The following is a 17,711-nucleotide window of genomic DNA, read 5'->3' as shown; positions in this document are numbered from 1 at the left end:
CTGTTTAAAAATATGTTTCATAATAGGAAGGTTTCCAAAGAACACTTAAATGAAATCTTACCAATAAATCTGATTGAGGATTCTGGGAGTGTGAACTGTTTGACCTTATTTGCTTATAAAAGATGGGTAGGGGTAATTTGATAGTTAAAAGCAGAGGTTGCAATTTAAATTTAGTAAAAGAAATTTAGTAAGAAATTTAGTTAGAAATTTAGAAAGAATGAACTATTAATAAAAGGTGATTATTTGCAAATCTTTGTGTGTATGATTATTAGCATTGTCCCTAAAAGAGTTTAGACCAATGAAATTGGAATCAAATATGTAGAGGGGTTGGTTATTTTTTAAGTTGGCTTATATTCATGATAAAAGAGGAGCTTATCAGTGAAATAACAAAAATCTTCTTACCTTTTTGTAGAGAAGTCTTGACAAATAACGAGCTTCCTAATATCTCTATATAGTCTTAAATATAGGAACATTGGACTAGGTCATCTCTTTGTGCCCCTTTTACCCTTAATGTTCCATGATTTTATGCTTTAAGACATTATCTCTGTAAGGATGCATTTTATGATGAAGGAATAATTATTTTTTTGGTCACTTGATGCACATTAGGCCAATATGTTATTAGAGTGAAGCACCTTCCTTCCCCGCATTTCTCCTTCCTGTCATTAACCTGGATATGATATCTGGAATGTGGACTAAAACTCTTCAACACTATATAAAACCTACTAACCTTTGTGCATTTGGTTGCTTAGCTTTCTAAGAACATCATTTCTGAACTGAAGTAAACTGAATACCATTCTGTTTTAGAGATTATGACATAGCTATTAATTGGAGGAGGATTCTTATGGCTCTATTTTTCTTTTTAAGGTTGAAGAGATGGTGCAGAACCACATGACTTACTCATTACAGGATGTAGGTGGAGATGCCAATTGGCAGTTGGTTGTAGAAGAAGGAGAAATGAAGGTAATTCCCAGTGTATTGTTGTAGGTTGCTAATTGCAGCCCTGTTGCAATCATACTAATTATTACTACTGATATAAGTAAGATAGCATTTAAAATTTTCTTTTAAATAAATTATTACATGTGATCAAAGAAGCACTAAATATTGAGAAATAAAATGTCCTTTTGCTTCCCTGGTTTAGCTTTTACATAATTTCTTTATGATCATAATATAAATCTGTGCACAGATCATTCTGTTTTACCTAGGCCATGGAGAAAATAGTTTGGGGGTTTCAGTATGAACAGGTCATAATTAGCTGATGTCTCTCTCTTCGGATATTTCTCTCTTTTAATATACTAAATGTTGTGCCCAGGTGTCACTTTTTTCCCTCTTTGGTCTGTACCTCACTTCTTGGTCTTTCTCTCACTGCATCTTTTTTTGATATTTGGACATTGGTTAGCTAATCTTGCTCACATCCCTAAACACAGAAGACAGTAAGCGCAAGGAACAAGAGATTGAGAGCTGGGTTGAAAAGCAGCAGCAGCAGCATTGAACTTTGGATTACTTCATGCCCAAGGTGCTATGCTAACAATAAAGAGATGTTTAATAAGACTCCCTGCAAGCTGAAACTTTGGTTGGAGAAAGAGGGCATTGACATTTAAAAGATTACTTAGGGCTTCCCTGGTGGCGTAGTGGTTGAGAGTCCGCCTGCCGATGCAGGGGACACGGGTTTGTGCCCTGGTCTGGGAAGATGAGTCCGCCTGCCGATGTAGGGGACACGGGTTCGTGCCCTGGTCCGGGAAGATCCCACATGCCGTGGAGCAGCTGGGCCTGTGAGCCATGGCCGTTGAGCCTGCGTGTCTGAGCCTGTGCTCCGCAACGGGAGAGGCCACAACAGTGAGAGGCCGCATACCGCAAAAAAAAAAAAAAAAAAAAAAAAATTAGCTCCGTTGGATAACAGTGAGTGAAAAGTACAGGTGAATAGTGGAGAAAAATTGGAAAAGAAAGAGATCTCTGATTTGAGACAGATTGTTTTACACTGAGGAGCATTTGAACTATGTCTAGAAATGGAAACAAGGTTATGACAAAGGTGAGGTGAGGGCATTTTAGAAAAGAAATATAACATGAGCTAAAACTTCAAAGCAAATTTTGTATTCAGGAGTTTTGTATAGACTTTTGACCAGAATTATTCTAGCAAATGAGATACAATATTAGATGTTGGGATTTCCTCTCCTCCTGAATATGGAAGAAATTAAGAAATAAGATAGAGGAGATAGGCAAATGAGATACCAAAATGTTAGTTATAATTCTAATAAGCTGATTGGAGAGCATGAAGACCAGCTGCCATGAGGTCTTGCTAACATGTTACCCCAGAATTAAACATAGTACTTCTAAAAACTTATTTTATTTATTTATTTTTGTCTGTGTCGGGTCTTAGTTGCAGCATATGGGATCTTTGTTGCAGCATGTGGGATCTTTCATTGCGGTGCGCAGGCTTCTCTCTAGTTGTGGCACACGGGCTCCAGAGCACATGGGCTCTATAGTTGCGGCACGTGGGCTCTCTGGTTGAAGCTTGGGGGCTCAGTAGTTACAGTGCACGGCATGTGGGATCTTAGTTCCCCACCAGGGATCGAACCCATGTCCCCTGCATTGGAAGGTGGATTCTTAACCACTGGACCACCAGAGAAGTCCCCTAAACATAATATTTCTGACATAGCTGGATAGTCCCAGGCCTTCCCCCACAAGAGCAAGCCCCAAAAGCAGACCAGCATACATCCTGTCCACAGGTGGAGGGGTTGAGCCAGGCCTTCCTAGTCTTCCTTCTGTGCTGACCATTCAGATGTCCCCATTTCCCCCCAAGGAGGAGGAAGTGAAAGGGTGAAGAGAAACCAGGATACTCTAGATGATGGTCTTCCACATGGAATGAGTGGTAGAGAAAAAGTTCTCCTACAACTTTAGAGAGAGAGAAATTGGGACTGGATTATGGGGAGTATAAAATAACCTACTAAACAGAATTTTCTGTTTTCTGTAGCAGTAGGCTAGCCATTGTACACAAAGTAACATTTTTGGAGGACTAGGCTGATAGGGATGAAACTAGAGACCAAGAAAACCACTTCAGAGAGTCAGGTATGAGGTCATGAAAGCTTACCTAAAAAAAGTATCCAGGGCTTCCCTGGTGGCACAGTGTTTAAGAATCCGCCTGCCAATGCAGGAGACACATGTTCGAGCTCTGGTCCAGGAAGATCCCACATGCCCCAGAGCAACTAAGCCCATGCACCACAACTGCTGAGCCCACACTCCACAACAAGAGAAGCCACAACAATGAGAAGCCCACGCACTGCAAAAAAGAGTAGCCCCGTTCGCTGCAGCTAGAGAAAGCCCGCACACAGCAACAAAGACCCAACGCAGCCAAAAATAAAATAAATAAAATAAAAATTTTTAAAAAAAGTATCCAATAGTAGAAAAGTCTACTTTCCTACATCCATCTACTATGGATGTCTTATAGAAGATTAGTAATGAGCTTAATAACTACATGAAATGTGAGGGAAGGAATCAAAAGTCTAGAGTTCCCAGTTTCCATGACTGGGAAAATATCAGTCCCAATAGCATGAATAAGTATGTAAGGAAAGGTACTTTGGAGAGAGAGATTGTAAAAGAAAAATAATGTGAAATGCCTCACAGTGTTTGGCACCATAGGCACTCCATAAATTGAGAGCTGGTTTTCCCTGTGATAGCATGTTTATTCATTTTTCGAAAGAACTTACTACAGAGCTGTCTAAAGTAGCAAACCCTCTATAATTTTGAAGTAATTAATTTTGTTCAGCAGTTTATGTGTACAGTCTCAGTATTTAAAGCAAGATAGACCTTTTAGGTTTGCAGCCTCAGTATTTAAAAGCAAGATATCATTGATTTTTAAGCGATTTTAGCTTTCCATCATTGGTTCAACAAATAATTGAGTGCCTAGTGTGTTTCAGATACTGTTTTAGATGGTGGGGATACAACATTGATCAGAGCTGCCTTAAGTCATTGTCCCTAAGGAGATTATGTTCCAACTAGCTTTATTTGGCCTTCTTAGCCATGTTGAATGGTCTTTGAGAATGTTCAGTAAATAATGCCTAATTTAAATTGATATACTTACTCCTTCAACGACTCACAGTAATTTAGTCATTCATCATATATGCATATGTTTCATAGTTGGTGTTTACCTTGGATTTGTAGTTTTAAATATTTTTATGTGGTAATAATTTGAAATTTTAAACTTTTTGGCAGAATATTTATGTTCCATAAGTATACATACATAAAATTCTAAAAAGCTGCTAAATGATAAAACATGACTTCAAGTTTGTAGTTTTGGGGTTGGATTTTTTTTTTTAACATGTTTGGGTTTTTTTGATTGTTTTTTTAACATCTTTATTGAAGTATAATTGCTTTACAATGGTGTGTTAGTTTCTGCTTTATAACAAAGTGAAGCAGCTATACATATACATATATGCCCATATGTCCTCCCTCTTGCATCTCCCTCCCACCCTCCCTATTCCACCCCTCTAGGCGGTCACAAAGGACCAAGCTGATCTCCCTGTGCTATGTGGCTGCTTCCCACTAGCTATCTATTTTACATTTGGTAGTATTTATAAGTCCATGACACTCTCTCACTTCGTCGCAGCTTACCCTTCCCCCTCCCCGTGTCCTCAAGTCCATTCTCTATGTCTGCGTCTTTATTCCTGTTCTGCCCCTAGGTTCTTCAGAACCTTTTTTTTTTTTTTTTTTTTCAGATTCCATATGTATGTGTTAACATATGGTATTTGTCTTTCTCTTTCTGACTTACTTCACTCTGTATGACAGACTCTAGGTCCATCCACCTCACTACAAATAACTCAATTTCGTTTCTTTTTATGGCTGAGTAATATTCCATTATATGTATATGTGCCACATCTTCTTTATCCATTCATCTGTCAGTGAACAATTAGGTTGCTTCCATGTCCTGGCTATTGTAAATAGAGCTGCAATGAACATTGTGGTACATGACTCTGAATTATGGTTTTCTCGGGGTATATACCCAGTAGTGGGATTGCTGGGTCATATGGTAGTTCTGTCTTTAGTTTTTTAAGGAACCTCCATACTGTTCTCCATAGTGGCTATATCAATTTACATTCCCACCAGCAGTGTAAGTGGGTTTCCTTCCCTCCACACCCTCTCCAGAATTTATTCTTTGTAGATTTTTTTGATGATGGCCATTCTGACTGGTGTGAGGTGATACCTCATTGTGGTATTGATTTGAATTTCTCTAATGATTAGTGATGTTGAGCATTCTTTCATGTGTTTGTTGGCAATCTGTATATCTTCTTTGGAGAAATGTCTATTTAGTTCTGCCCATTTTTGGATTGTGTTGTTTGTTTTTTTGATATTGAGTTGCATGAGCTGCTTGTAAATTTTGGAGATTAATCCTTTGTCAGTTGCTTCATTTGCAAATATTTTCTCCCATTGTGAGGGTTGTCTTTTCGTCTTCTTTATGGTTTCCTTTGCTGTGCAAAAGCTTTTAAGTTTCATAAGATCACATTTGTTTATTTTTGTTTTTATTCCATGTCTCTAGAAGGTGGGTCAGAAAGGATCTTGCTATGATTTATGTCAGAGAGTGTTCTGCCTATGTTTTCCTCTAAGAGTTTTATAGTGTCTGGCCTTACATTTAGGTCTTTAATCGTTTTTGAGTTTATTTTTGTGTATGGTGTTAGGGAGTGTTCTAATTTCACTTTTCTACATGTAGCTGTCCAGTTTTCCCAGCACCACTTATTGAAGAGGCTGTCTTTTCTCAATTGTGTATTCTTGCCTCCTTTATCAAAAATAAGGTGACCATATGTGCATGGGTTTACCTCTGGGCTTTCTGTCCTGTTCCATTGCTCTATATTTCTGTTTTTGTGCCAGTACCATACTGTCTTGATTACTGTAGCTAGGTAGTATAGTCTGAAGTCCAGGAGCCTGATTCCTCCAGCTGCATTTTTCTTTCTCAAGATTGCTTTGGCTCTTTGGGGTCTTCTGTGTTTCCATGCAAATTGTGAAATTTTTTGTTCTAGTTTTGTGAAAAATGCCATTGGTAGCTTGATAGGGATTGCATTGAATCTGTAGTCTTTGGGTTGTATAGTCATTTTCACAATGTTGATTCTTCCAATCCAAGAACATGGTTTATCTCTCCATCTATTTGTATCATCTTTAATTTCTCCCATCAGTGACATATAGTTTTCTGCATACAGGTCTTTTGTCTCCTTCAGTAGGTTTATTCCTAGGTATTTTTTTCTTTTTGTTGCAGTGGTAAATGGGAGTGTTTCCATAATTTCTCTTTCAGATTTTTCATCATTAGTGGATAGGAATGCAAGAGATTTCTGTGCATTAATTTTGTATCCTGCTACTCTACCAAATTCATTGATTAGCTCCAGTAGTATTCTGGTGGCATCTTCAGGATTCCTCTATGGATAGTATCATGTCATCTGCAAACAGTGACAGCTTTACTTCTTCTTTTCCAATTTGGATTCCTTTTATTTCTTTTTCTTCTCTGATTGCTGTGGCTAAAACTTCCAAAACTATGTTGAATAATAGTGGTGAGAGTGGGCAACCTTGTCTTGTTCCTGATCTTAGTGGAAATGGTTTCAGTTTTTCACCATTGAGGACGATGTTGGCTGTGGGTTTGTCATATATGGCCTTTATTATGTTGAGGTAAGTTCCCTCTATGCCTACTTTCTGCAGGGTTTTTATTATAAATGGGTGTTGAATTTTGTCAAAAGCCTTTTCTGCATCTATTGAGATGATCATATGGTTTTTCTCCTTCAATTTGTTAATATGGTGTATCACATTGATTGATTTGTGTTTATTGCAGAATCCTTGCATTCCTGGGATAAACCCCACTTGATCATCATGGTGTATGATCCTTTTAATGTGCTGTTGGATTCTGTTTGCTTGTATTTTGTTGAGGATTTTTGCATCTGTATTCATAAGTCATATTGGCCTGTAATTCTCTTTCTTTGTGACATCTTTGTCTGGTTTTGGTATCAGGGTGATGGTGGCCTCGTAGAATGAGTTTGGGAGTGTCCCTCCCTGTGCTGTATTTTGGAAGAGTTTGAGAAGGATAGGTGTTAGCTCTCCTCCAAATGTTTGATAGAATTCGCCTGTGAGCCTTCTGGTCCTGGACTTTTGTTTGTTGGAAGATTTTTAATCACAGTTTCAATTTCAGTGCTTGTGATTGGTCTGTTTATATTTTCTATTTCTTCCTGGTTCAGTCTCTGAAGGTTGTACTTTTCAAAGAATTTGTCCATTTTTTCCAGATTGTCCATTTTATTGGCATATAGTTGCTTGTAGTAATCTCTCACGATCCTTTGTATTTCTGCAGTGTCAGTTGTTACTTCTCCTTTTTCATTTCTAATTCTATTGATTTGAGTCTTCTCCCTTTTTTTCTTAATGAGTCTGGCTAATGGATTATCAATTTTGTTTATCAATTTTGTTTATCTTCTCAAAGAGCCAGCTTTTAGTTTTATTGATCTTTGCTATTGTTTCCTTCATTTCTTTTTCTTTTATTTCTGATCTGATCTTTATGATTTCTTTCCTTCTGCTAACTTTGGGGGTTTTTTTTTTGGTTCTTCTTTCTCTAATTGCTTTAGGTTTAAGGTTAGGTTGTTTATTTGAGATGTTTCTTGTTTCTTCAGGTAGGATTGTATTGCTATAAACTTCCCTCTTAGAACTGCTTTTGCTGCATCCCATAGGTTTTGGGTTGTAATGTTTTCATTGTCATTTGTTTCTAGGTATTTTTGATTTCCTCTTTGATTTCTTCAGTGATCTCTTGGTTATTAAGTAGTGTATTGTGTAGCCTCCATGTGTTTGTATTTTTTACAGATTTTTTCCTGTAATTGGTATCTAGTCTCATAGTGTTGTGTTCGGAAAAGATACTTGATACGATTTCAATTTTCTTAAATTTACCGGGGCTTGATTTGTGACCCAAGATATGATCTGTCCTAGAGAATGTTCCATGAGCACTTGAGAAGAAAGTGTATTCTGTTGTTTTTGGTTGGAATGTCCTATAAATATCAATTAAGTCCATCTTGTTTAATGTATCATTTAAAGCTTGTGTGTCCTTATTTATTTTCATTTTGGATGATCTTTCCACTGGTGAAAGTGGGCTGTTAAAGTCCCCTACTATGATTGTGTTACTGTCGATTTCCCCTTTTATGGCTGTTAGCATTTGCCTTATGTGTTGAGGTGCTCCTATGTTGGGTGCATAAATATTTACAACTGTTATATCTTCTTCTTGGATTGATCCCTTGATCATTATGTAGTGTCCTTCTTTGTCTCTTGTAATAGTCTTTATTTTAAAGTCTATTTTGTCTGATATGAGAATTGCTACTCCAGCTTTCTTTTGATTTCCATTTACATGGAATATCTTTTCCCATCCCCTCTCTTTCAGTCTGTATGTGTCCCTAGGTCTGAAGTAGGTCTCTTGTAGACAGCATACATACAGGTCTTGTGTTTCGTATCCATTCAGCCAGTCTGTGTCTTTTGGTTGAAGCATTTAATCCATTTACATTTAAGGTAGTTATCAATATGTATTAACATGTTTTAAAATATATCCTCTAGGTATACAGAAGAGAAGTAGAAGAAAACGGGATTGTTTTGGATCCTTTGAAAGCTACCCACGCAGTTAAAGGTGTTACAGGACATGAGGTCTGCAATTACTTCTGGAATGTTGATGTTCGCAATGATTGGGAAAGTAAGCTGCCATTATTAGTATATTTTGATAAAATTATTAGTTTGAATTTAATACCAAATCTAACCTGGCTTTCTACATCTGATCTATGGTTTACAAAGTCAATATAGAAAATATCTGGAGAATCGTATAGGGAACTGATAATACCTTACATTTAAATAGAGCTTTTCACTGTACAGAATGCTTCTCAGTAAGGTATAGCATTTGATCTATTACCTCAAGAATCCTGTGTGATAGGTAGGTGATAAAGTAAAATTCAGATAGCTCAAGTGACTTGTCATAGATCACAGAACTAATTATTGGAAAAGCCAGGACTGAAATAAAAGGTTTCTGTTGTATCATCTTCTCTTTTCCTAGACTGTTTTGTTTCCATCATAAATTGTAGATGAATCCTGCTGTGGTTTGTTTAGAGTTATTTGATCCCCTCAGGCATCAAATTTCATAAATATGGGTACTTCTGAACAACATGTTTATCAATGGCAGTTTGACACTCTCACAAACATAGTCACCTAAATTAAATAGAACAGCTTATTCAGCTTCAATAAATTAAGGATTATAGGGAGGGGAGGGGTCATAGTGTTAGGGAATAATTTGTGCCCTAGTAATGAAATGGTGATTAGAATTGCTTTCTTGCGATGGAAGCTAATGAGATTTCCTGGTGATTAGGTCTCACAGCCACCACCTGTAGCCCTAATACTAAACCGCTTTCCATTTGGACTTAGCCTATGTAGGGCAGGATCCTGTTCATTTTACTATAATGTCCATTCGTAATTGACTTTCTCAATAATCACATTCTGGGAAAAGGTAATATATCTTTTTTGACTACTAACATTTTTTCTTCATTGCAGCAACTATAGAAAACTTTCATGTGGTGGAAACATTAGCTGATAATGCAATCATCATTTATCAAACGCACAAGGTAAATATCTTTTCATCCCAAAAGGATTCCAGCGTAGTTCAAACAGAGACATATAAATTCTCTAAAGTAAAATTTGCGAGGAAATTAAGTGCCACAAAAGATTTAAAGACTTTATTAATAATTCATGAATTTCATGTATTTGAAAGGTAATTTCAGTTCATTTAAAGCAGAAATGGGTGAAAATAAGAACCTGAGAAATATCCAGAAACAGTGTGTTTGACAAAGATGTACAGTTAGTTCCGCAAACTTTTAAGTCTGAACAAGAAAGTACGAAAATCCACTTAAATGTTTTTCTAGCATCTAGTCTCTAGAGGAGATAGATGAATTACCAAATATGAAAGTGAATCAGTTTCCTGTGAGAATAATAAGGAAATGCAAAGTATGTTATTAGTCTATGTTAAGACTCAGAAGTAAAGGTGATCTAAGTAGATTATCTGACATCAAGGGAAAATTGCTGAGCATCAGCTATTGAGAGGATGGTCATACACCAGAGCACAAAGAAACATTGTCATTTAAATGTTGCCTTTCACTTCATTTCTTCCTCTGTTAATGTAGATATTTAAATTATAGAATATTTATCTTATTCTGCTCTGTTTCCTTTCTGAAAATTGCCAAATATTATATTGAATAAACAATAATAAAATAAATTAAAAATTTGTAGAGATCTACCAAAAACAATATTGTATGTTATATAAGAAACATGATAATTCAGTAAGTACTTCATTTTTCTTTTTTAAAATAATTTTTAACTGAGCTGAATATTTGAAAATATTTTAGGTTTGCTGTGTATATCTTGAGCTCAGTCTTGTCATCTGAGCCATCTTATATTTAATGACTGTGACCTAGGCTTCCTTTTACATGACAGCTACTCAAGAAATGTATAACAATGAAGATTCTGTTTCAACCTACTGATTTAGGGGGGTCAAAAGTGAAGTCTAAAATTTAGTAGACTTTAAAATATTAGTTGTCCTGTAATTTGCAATGAAAATAAATGACCAGTCATTTAGAATCAGAAGACTCTTATTCTGTGAAGATAATTGATCCTGGAAAATGGTCTGCTGAAAGTACTTCACTTGGTAAATAGTAGATGGAGGGGAGGAATATATAGATTATATTAGGATTATTTCTGGAAAAATAAAACTAAAAATTATTAAAATAATGTACTTTATATGTAACAAAATTTAAGTTACAGTTGTAATTATTTGAATAAATGACTTGTCCTGGCATAATTTTTTCAACAAAATCCAATAACTATTCAACACCTTTCTCTTTAAATTTGGCTTCTTTTATAATATGGTCTTAAAAAGGGCTTCTCATCTCTTGGTATTTGTCATTCTCACTCTTTAAATTTCTGTCTTATCATCATCCTTGTGGATTTGTATCCATTAGTTCTAATATGGCCACATTTTCATTTATTACTGGCTTCACATACATTTGCCCAGCACTACTTTCATCAACTTAATGAAACTTTGTATCTTTAAAAGATGAACCATTTCACTTTGCAAATGCTTTGTGTTGTATTGACACTGAGTTGTTGGCGATTTATTAAATTCAGCAATCGGGAAAGACCCTGTGCATATTTTCTCTCATTTAAAAGTACATAGTCCCAGTTTTCAGAGACCTAGTTTCCATGTCATTCCAACAGTATGAAGTTGGAAGATTAAATTACTGGTTTGCAATTCTTTAAATATGATTATGATATCAAAGGAGCATGCTCTTTCCCTAATATACTTGCTTTTAAAATCTTTGCTCTGAACAGTTGAAACAGAGGTTTAATACTATACTTAAAAGTGGGGCTTCCCTGGTGGCACAGTGGTTGAGAATCTGCCTGCTAATGCAAGGGACACGGGTTCGAGCCCTGGTCTGGGAGGATCCCACATGCCGCGGAGCAACTAGGCCCGTGAGCCACAACTACTGAGCCTGCGCGTCTGGAGCCTGTGCTCCGCAACAAGAGAGGCCGCGATAGTGAGAGGCCCGCGCACCATGATGAAGAGTGGCCCCCGCTTGCCACAACTAGAGAAAGCCCTCGCACAGAAACAAAGACCCAACACAACAAAAATAAATAAATTACTAAACTCCTACCCCAGACATCTTCTTTTTAAAAAAAAAAAAAAAAAAGTGGACTAATGGGGCTTTCCTGGTGGCACAATGGTTAAGAATCCGCCTGCCAATATAGGGGACACGGGTTTGAGCCCTGGTCTGGGAAGATCCCACATGCTGCGGAGCAACTAAGCTCATGGGCCACAACTACTGAGCCTGCGCTCTAGAGCCTGCATGCCACAACTACTGAAGCCTGTGTGCCTAGAGCCCGTGCTCTGCAACAAGAGAAGCCACAACAATGAGAAGCCTGATCACTGCTACAAAGAGTAGCCCCCGGTCACCGCAACTAGAGAAAGCCCACGCACAGCAACGAAGACCCAACATAGCCAAAAATGAAAACTATAAAAAAAAAAAGTGGACTAATGGCTGTGGGAGGGGCTAATGCAGAGTGATTGCTTAGTGGGTACAGAGTTTCTGTTGGGAGTGATGACACATTTAGAACTAGATAGTGGTGTTATTTACATAACATTGTGAATATAGTTAAGGCCACTGAATTGTACACTTAAAAATTATTTATATCGGGCTTCCTTGGTGGTGCAGTGGTTGAGAGTCGGCCTGCCAATGCAGGGGACACGGGTTCGCGCCCCGGTCCAGGAAGATCCCACTTGCCGCGGAGCGGCTGGGCCCGTGAGCCATGGCCTCTGAGCCTGCGCGTCCGGAGCCTGTGCTCCGCAACGGGAGAGGCCACAACAGTGAGAGGCCCGCATACCGCAAAAAAAAAAAAAAAAAAAATTTTTATCATTTTATGTTCCATATATATTACCAAATTTAAAAAGAAGGAAAAATAGGGTCTTCCTTGGTGGTCCAGTTGTTAAGACTCCTCACTCCCAATGCAGGGAGGCTGGGGTTGGATCCCTGGTTGGGGAACTAATCCCACATGCCTGCGTGCCACAACTAAGACCCGGAGCAGCCAAATAAATAAATAAACATTTAAAAAAGAAAAAAAAAAAGAAATAGCAGAACATTATTCCTTTGGTATGTTCTTCAAAGCCTTTAACTCAGTGTTCATAATCAATCCTTTGGTGGGTGCTTTCCATTTAAAATTTGACAGATGTTACCTTAAAGGCATTTATTAGTTTTACACTTGTTTCTTTGTTAGTTCCATATTATATATGAATAAAAAGGTGTTCAAATTTTGGGGACTTCCCTGGCGGTCCAGTGGTTTAAGACTCCGAGCTTCTGCTGCAGGGGGTGCGGGTTCAATTCCTGGTCAGGGAACTAAGATCCTGCATGCCACGTGGTGCAGCCAAAAAAAAAAAAAGTTCAAATTTTCAAAAGATTTGTACTTCCTCCACAGAGAGTGTGGCCTGCTTCTCAGCGGGATGTATTATATCTTTCTGCCATTCGAAAGATACCAGCCTTGACTGAAAATGACCCGGAAACTTGGATAGTTTGTAATTTTTCTGTGGATCACAACAGTGCTCCTGTAAGTACATTGTATAAATGTGTATAATTGTACAATACAAAGCTAAATATACAACACAGGGCAAAAATGATAAACGTATACCACACATACAGAGATAATTGATTTGAAAATGCTTCTTAAATTTTTGTTTATTAAAGTTGGCTTCTTGGAAGAGTATAGCCACTGTTATCTGAGGGCAACAGTCATGGCCATGAGCATCCCAGCAGGGTTGTTTTCCTTTCCTCTTGAGGTTAGATGAGACAGCTGAATGGGTAGTATAGGTAGGCTACTTCTCACACTTGTCTCTCAAGCCATGATCAACTACTGGCAAAATCTCTGTGGTTTCTACCTCGGTTTAGCTCCTTTTACTACTTAAGAGGGGGGAAAACCATTCCTGGTGTCGTATCAGCTTGGCATGTATTCTTAATTAGTGCTTATGAGATTTTGTGGGAGATGTAGATGAGTTACGGTTTTGGTTAATCTAATGTAGAATTAGACCAGAAGAGGTTACAAAATACTGGGTATCTTCTACACTGGTGTTTTGTTTTTACTTTTTGTTTTGGCAGCTAAACAATCGATGTGTCCGTGCCAAAATAAATATTGCTATGATTTGTCAAACCTTGGTAAGCCCGCCAGAGGGAAACCAGGAGATTAGCAGGGACAACATTCTATGCAAGATTACATATGTAGCTAATGGTATGTATTTTGGTTTTGTTTTTGCTACTTGGGAATGTGGATGTTTTTATTGTGATCTACATGATAACTGACAGTTTGGAAAAATACCATTTATAAATGTCTTTTTAGTTTTTATCCTTTAGATTTAGTAATTTTTAATTTGGAGAGATGTATATCAATATTATCAGGAATCTTTCAAAATATACATGTCTGAATAACTGCTGTATCAGAATTTCTGAAGCTGGGGCTGGATAGGTAAATCTTTAAACTTCATCTTTAGATCACTATTACATATTATTGGTTTTAAGAACTGTTTTACTAGATATTTGCCTAATAGAATAGGTGTAATTAGGAAAATAAGCAACAGTGAGAAAGAAAATTAATACTTCTTTTTTTTCCCAAATTTTCAAAGACCATTTAGTGATTTAGAAAAATGTTTACAAAATAATGTTAAGTGGGGTGAGAAAAAGCATATAAAATACCATTTCAATAATTTTTAAAAGAAGAAAAGAATATATATGTGAAAAGTTGGAAAGAAATACAACAAAATGTTAATATTGAATTGTTGCTTGGTGGTTGGATTACTGAAAATAGTTTTCTTCTTTTTTACTTTATAATTTTGGTTTTTTTGTGTGTGTTTTTGTTTTTAATTGAAATAATAGTTGATATAAAATATTATGTTTCAGGTGAACAGTTCTTTTTCTTGTTGTCAGGCTTTTTAGTTTTCTGAATCTTTGCTCCTTGCTTCTTTCTTAGTTGCTAGTGACTTATTTCACATCGGCCTACTGCTGGACAGCCCTGTTTATCACTTGTTACGGTTCCTTGCTACACCTATTTCCTACCTGCAGTAGTTACTGGAGTCCCTCTAATCAAACCTTCAAACCTTCTTTATACAGGGCCATCACAGCTAGTATGTTTAAAGAGACAACTATGCCTGAGCAAGTTACTATTTGATTATAGTAGAGTTCATTGAATAAATCTGCCTTAAGTAACCTAAAGTGTTGCTATACTAATATTTACTTATAATTTAGGGAACCAAGAACATTTTAGAACAGTAATAAATGCTTTCTTATTTGTTATCTGTTCTCATCTGGTGGTTAGTACAGTACTAAGTACTGAGTGGTCAAGACTTGTAAGAGATGCTTTTTCAATGTGAGGAATTTTTTAAAAACAAAGGAACAAAATGAGTGCTTTACGTGTTTTTGGAGAATTATCTTAACAGTTTTCATTTTCCTTTGTCTCACAGTAAACCCTGGAGGATGGGCACCAGCCTCAGTGTTAAGGGCAGTGGCAAAGCGAGAGTATCCAAAGTTTCTAAAACGTTTTACTTCTTACGTACAAGAAAAAACTGCAGGAAAACCTATTTTGTTCTAGTATTAACAGGTACTGGAAAATATATGTTATTCTTTTTTTTAAACTTTATAGACTAATATGGCTCTGCAGACATTACAAGTTAGTTTTTGAAAGTAGTTTCTTTTACATGATGTTTCCAGATGTGAAGAGTTGTAGTTTTTATAGCCTTTAAAACTTAATTTTTCATTATTTTTTCTGTTTATGTTAGATAATGTCTGCTTAATTGAAGGAAATTTTAATATTATAGAACTATAAAATTTCAGAAGTACAAATCCTCTATGTTTCTTCCTTCCCATAAATTAGTGTTACGTTTGTTGTATATTCTTCCAGACTTGTACATATGTATTGACATATATCTAAAAAATTTTTTTCAAAGCATTATCTTGCAGCTTGCTTTTTCTACTTAATGTATCTTGACTGTTAGTCCATATAAAGATATGAGACATACAAAACCATCTCATTCTTTTAACATCTGTTGTATAAATGTTGCAGAATTTATTAACCACTGTCCCATGTTAATGTCTGGTTGGTTCCATATTTCTACTGTCAAATAATGCTGCACTGACTGTCTTTGTGCAAGGAGCTGAACTCTTTAATTTTTCTTAAATGAGTGACATGTTAACATGGTTCAGAAGTCAAAAGTATGAAAAGATACACAGTAAAATTCATCCCCCGTCCCCTGCTCACCCAGTTCTGCAGCACCACACTTGCCCCCCCACACACACACACAAGTGTATAGCTGCTGTATGTTCTTGTGTCTTTCCAGAGATGTTTCATTTTCACCTGAATAAGCAAATACAAGTGTATTCCTCACACACATACACTTATTGTTATTGAAAGAAATTGCATACTCTACTCAGGGTTCTGCATCTTGCTTCTGCATATGCTTTATCTTGAAGATCTTTCCATATTGGTGCAGAGCTGCTTTATTCTTTGTTTATGGCTATGTAGAATCCCATTTGTGTGGATGTACACAATTTATCTAACCAATTCTCCATTTGTAGATGTTAAAGTTGTTTCTAATTTTTGCTAGAGCACACAGTATTGCAGTCATATCCATGTCATTTTGTATGTGGGTAAATTACTAGATGTGACACTGCTGGTACTTCTGGGGGGCTTGTGCATCTGTAATTTAGATATTGGCCTCTGTAGAGGTCGTATTAATTTACCATCTCACCAGCAATAACATGTTGGAGTGCCTGTTTCTCTGACCCTCTCACACAATGTATGAAATAAAACTTTCTGATTTTTTTCCAACTTGATAGGTGAAAAATACTCTCCCAGTGTAGTTTAAATTGTGGTCCTCTTGGGAGTTCCCTCGTGGCCTAGTGGTTAGGATTCCAGAATCCCTGGTCGGGGAACTGAGATTCCACAAGCCACGTGGCATGGCCAAAAAATAACTGTCATAGTCCTCGTTACAAATGAATTTGAGCATCTTGTCATCCATTTGAGAACCATTTGTATAATTCAATTTCTGTGAAACTCTGAGTGTTAACATTTAAATTTGTAATAGATATTACCAAAGTATAATTCACAAGCAGTAAGTACTTATGACCGTCCTCTCATGCTCACCTACATTGACTGTTAAATCATTTGCTGAGAAATTTATATTCTTGAGTCAATTTCTTTAGATAAAAATAATATAGTTAATAACCATATACAGTTGACGCATGAGCGTCGTGGGGGTCAGGAGCGCTGGCCCCCTGCACAGATGAAAATCGGGTATGACTTACAGTCCGCCCTCCATGTCCTAGGTGCCTCTGCATCGAGGATTCAACCAACCCCAGATCGTGTAGTACTGAAAAGAATTTGCATGTAGTTGGATGTGCGCAGTTCAAAGCCATGTTGTTCAAGGGTCAACTGTAGTGACTATACTTTTAATTAAGTCTAGTTTCTGATAATGTTTATAGTGTGCTATTTCTTAAAAAAACAAAAAACAAGAACTCAAAGCCTAAATTTATTTTCAGACACTAACACAAGGGTTAGTGCATTGATGTCCCAGATATGTAGCTTTTCCCAGGAAAACAGGTTACCTGAAAATGTTAAACAGGTTCTAGTCTTACTTCTCTGAATGGTTAGTGTTTGGGACAAAGCCTGACCTTTGAGGGATTCTCTTAAAGCATAAATGCACTGCCAAAATGCACTGTTTTTAGGATATCTTGTACTTCAGAATTGTTGTGGCTCGATCTGGACACATAACTTCTTATTGATTCTGTATTTAATCAAATACACTGAAAACGTGATGCCACATGATGGCAGCAGGCTTGTCACCTTACTTAGCTGTGTGTCTCTCCCCACAGCCTTAAGATTTCTAGAGTTGCTGTTTGCTCGAACCAAGACCAAGCTTGCAGCTGTATCTGTTTTCCCTCTTCACCTTTACCTTCAGCCTTGCAGAGAAGGGTAGAAAATATAACTGGGTATTAAGCAAAAGAAATCAGAATGCAGTTATATAATAAAACATGCTCTCAACTATGTTTGAGAAGAATAATTTTGAAAATATTTGCAAAATACATGCTAACATGTCCACAGCATTTGCCTCTAAACTGTTGGATTTGGGGCATTGTTTTATTGACTGACTG

The 17,711-nt window shown here is 36.9% G+C and overlaps 1 protein-coding gene across 2 annotated transcripts in view; it reads left to right on the top strand.

Annotated features, from left to right (window-relative positions):
• CERT1 (ceramide transporter 1) overlaps positions 1-17,711 on the top strand; it is a 128,861-nt gene that overhangs the window by 107,183 nt on the left and 3,967 nt on the right. For both annotated transcript variants that reach the window (XM_067731032.1, XM_067731031.1), the window contains 6 exons: positions 865-960; positions 8,551-8,683; positions 9,529-9,599; positions 12,997-13,125; positions 13,671-13,800; positions 15,026-15,162. In XM_067731032.1, the coding sequence (XP_067587133.1) occupies positions 865-960; positions 8,551-8,683; positions 9,529-9,599; positions 12,997-13,125; positions 13,671-13,800; positions 15,026-15,153 (687 nt within the window). In that variant the 3' untranslated portion in view covers positions 15,154-15,162. The remainder of the gene's footprint in view (positions 1-864; positions 961-8,550; positions 8,684-9,528; positions 9,600-12,996; positions 13,126-13,670; positions 13,801-15,025; positions 15,163-17,711) is intronic.

Source organism: Pseudorca crassidens, chromosome 3 (genome assembly GCF_039906515.1).
Source record: "Pseudorca crassidens isolate mPseCra1 chromosome 3, mPseCra1.hap1, whole genome shotgun sequence".
Taxonomy (NCBI): Eukaryota; Metazoa; Chordata; class Mammalia; order Artiodactyla; family Delphinidae; genus Pseudorca; species Pseudorca crassidens.
This window is presented reverse-complemented; position numbering and strand designations above follow the sequence as displayed.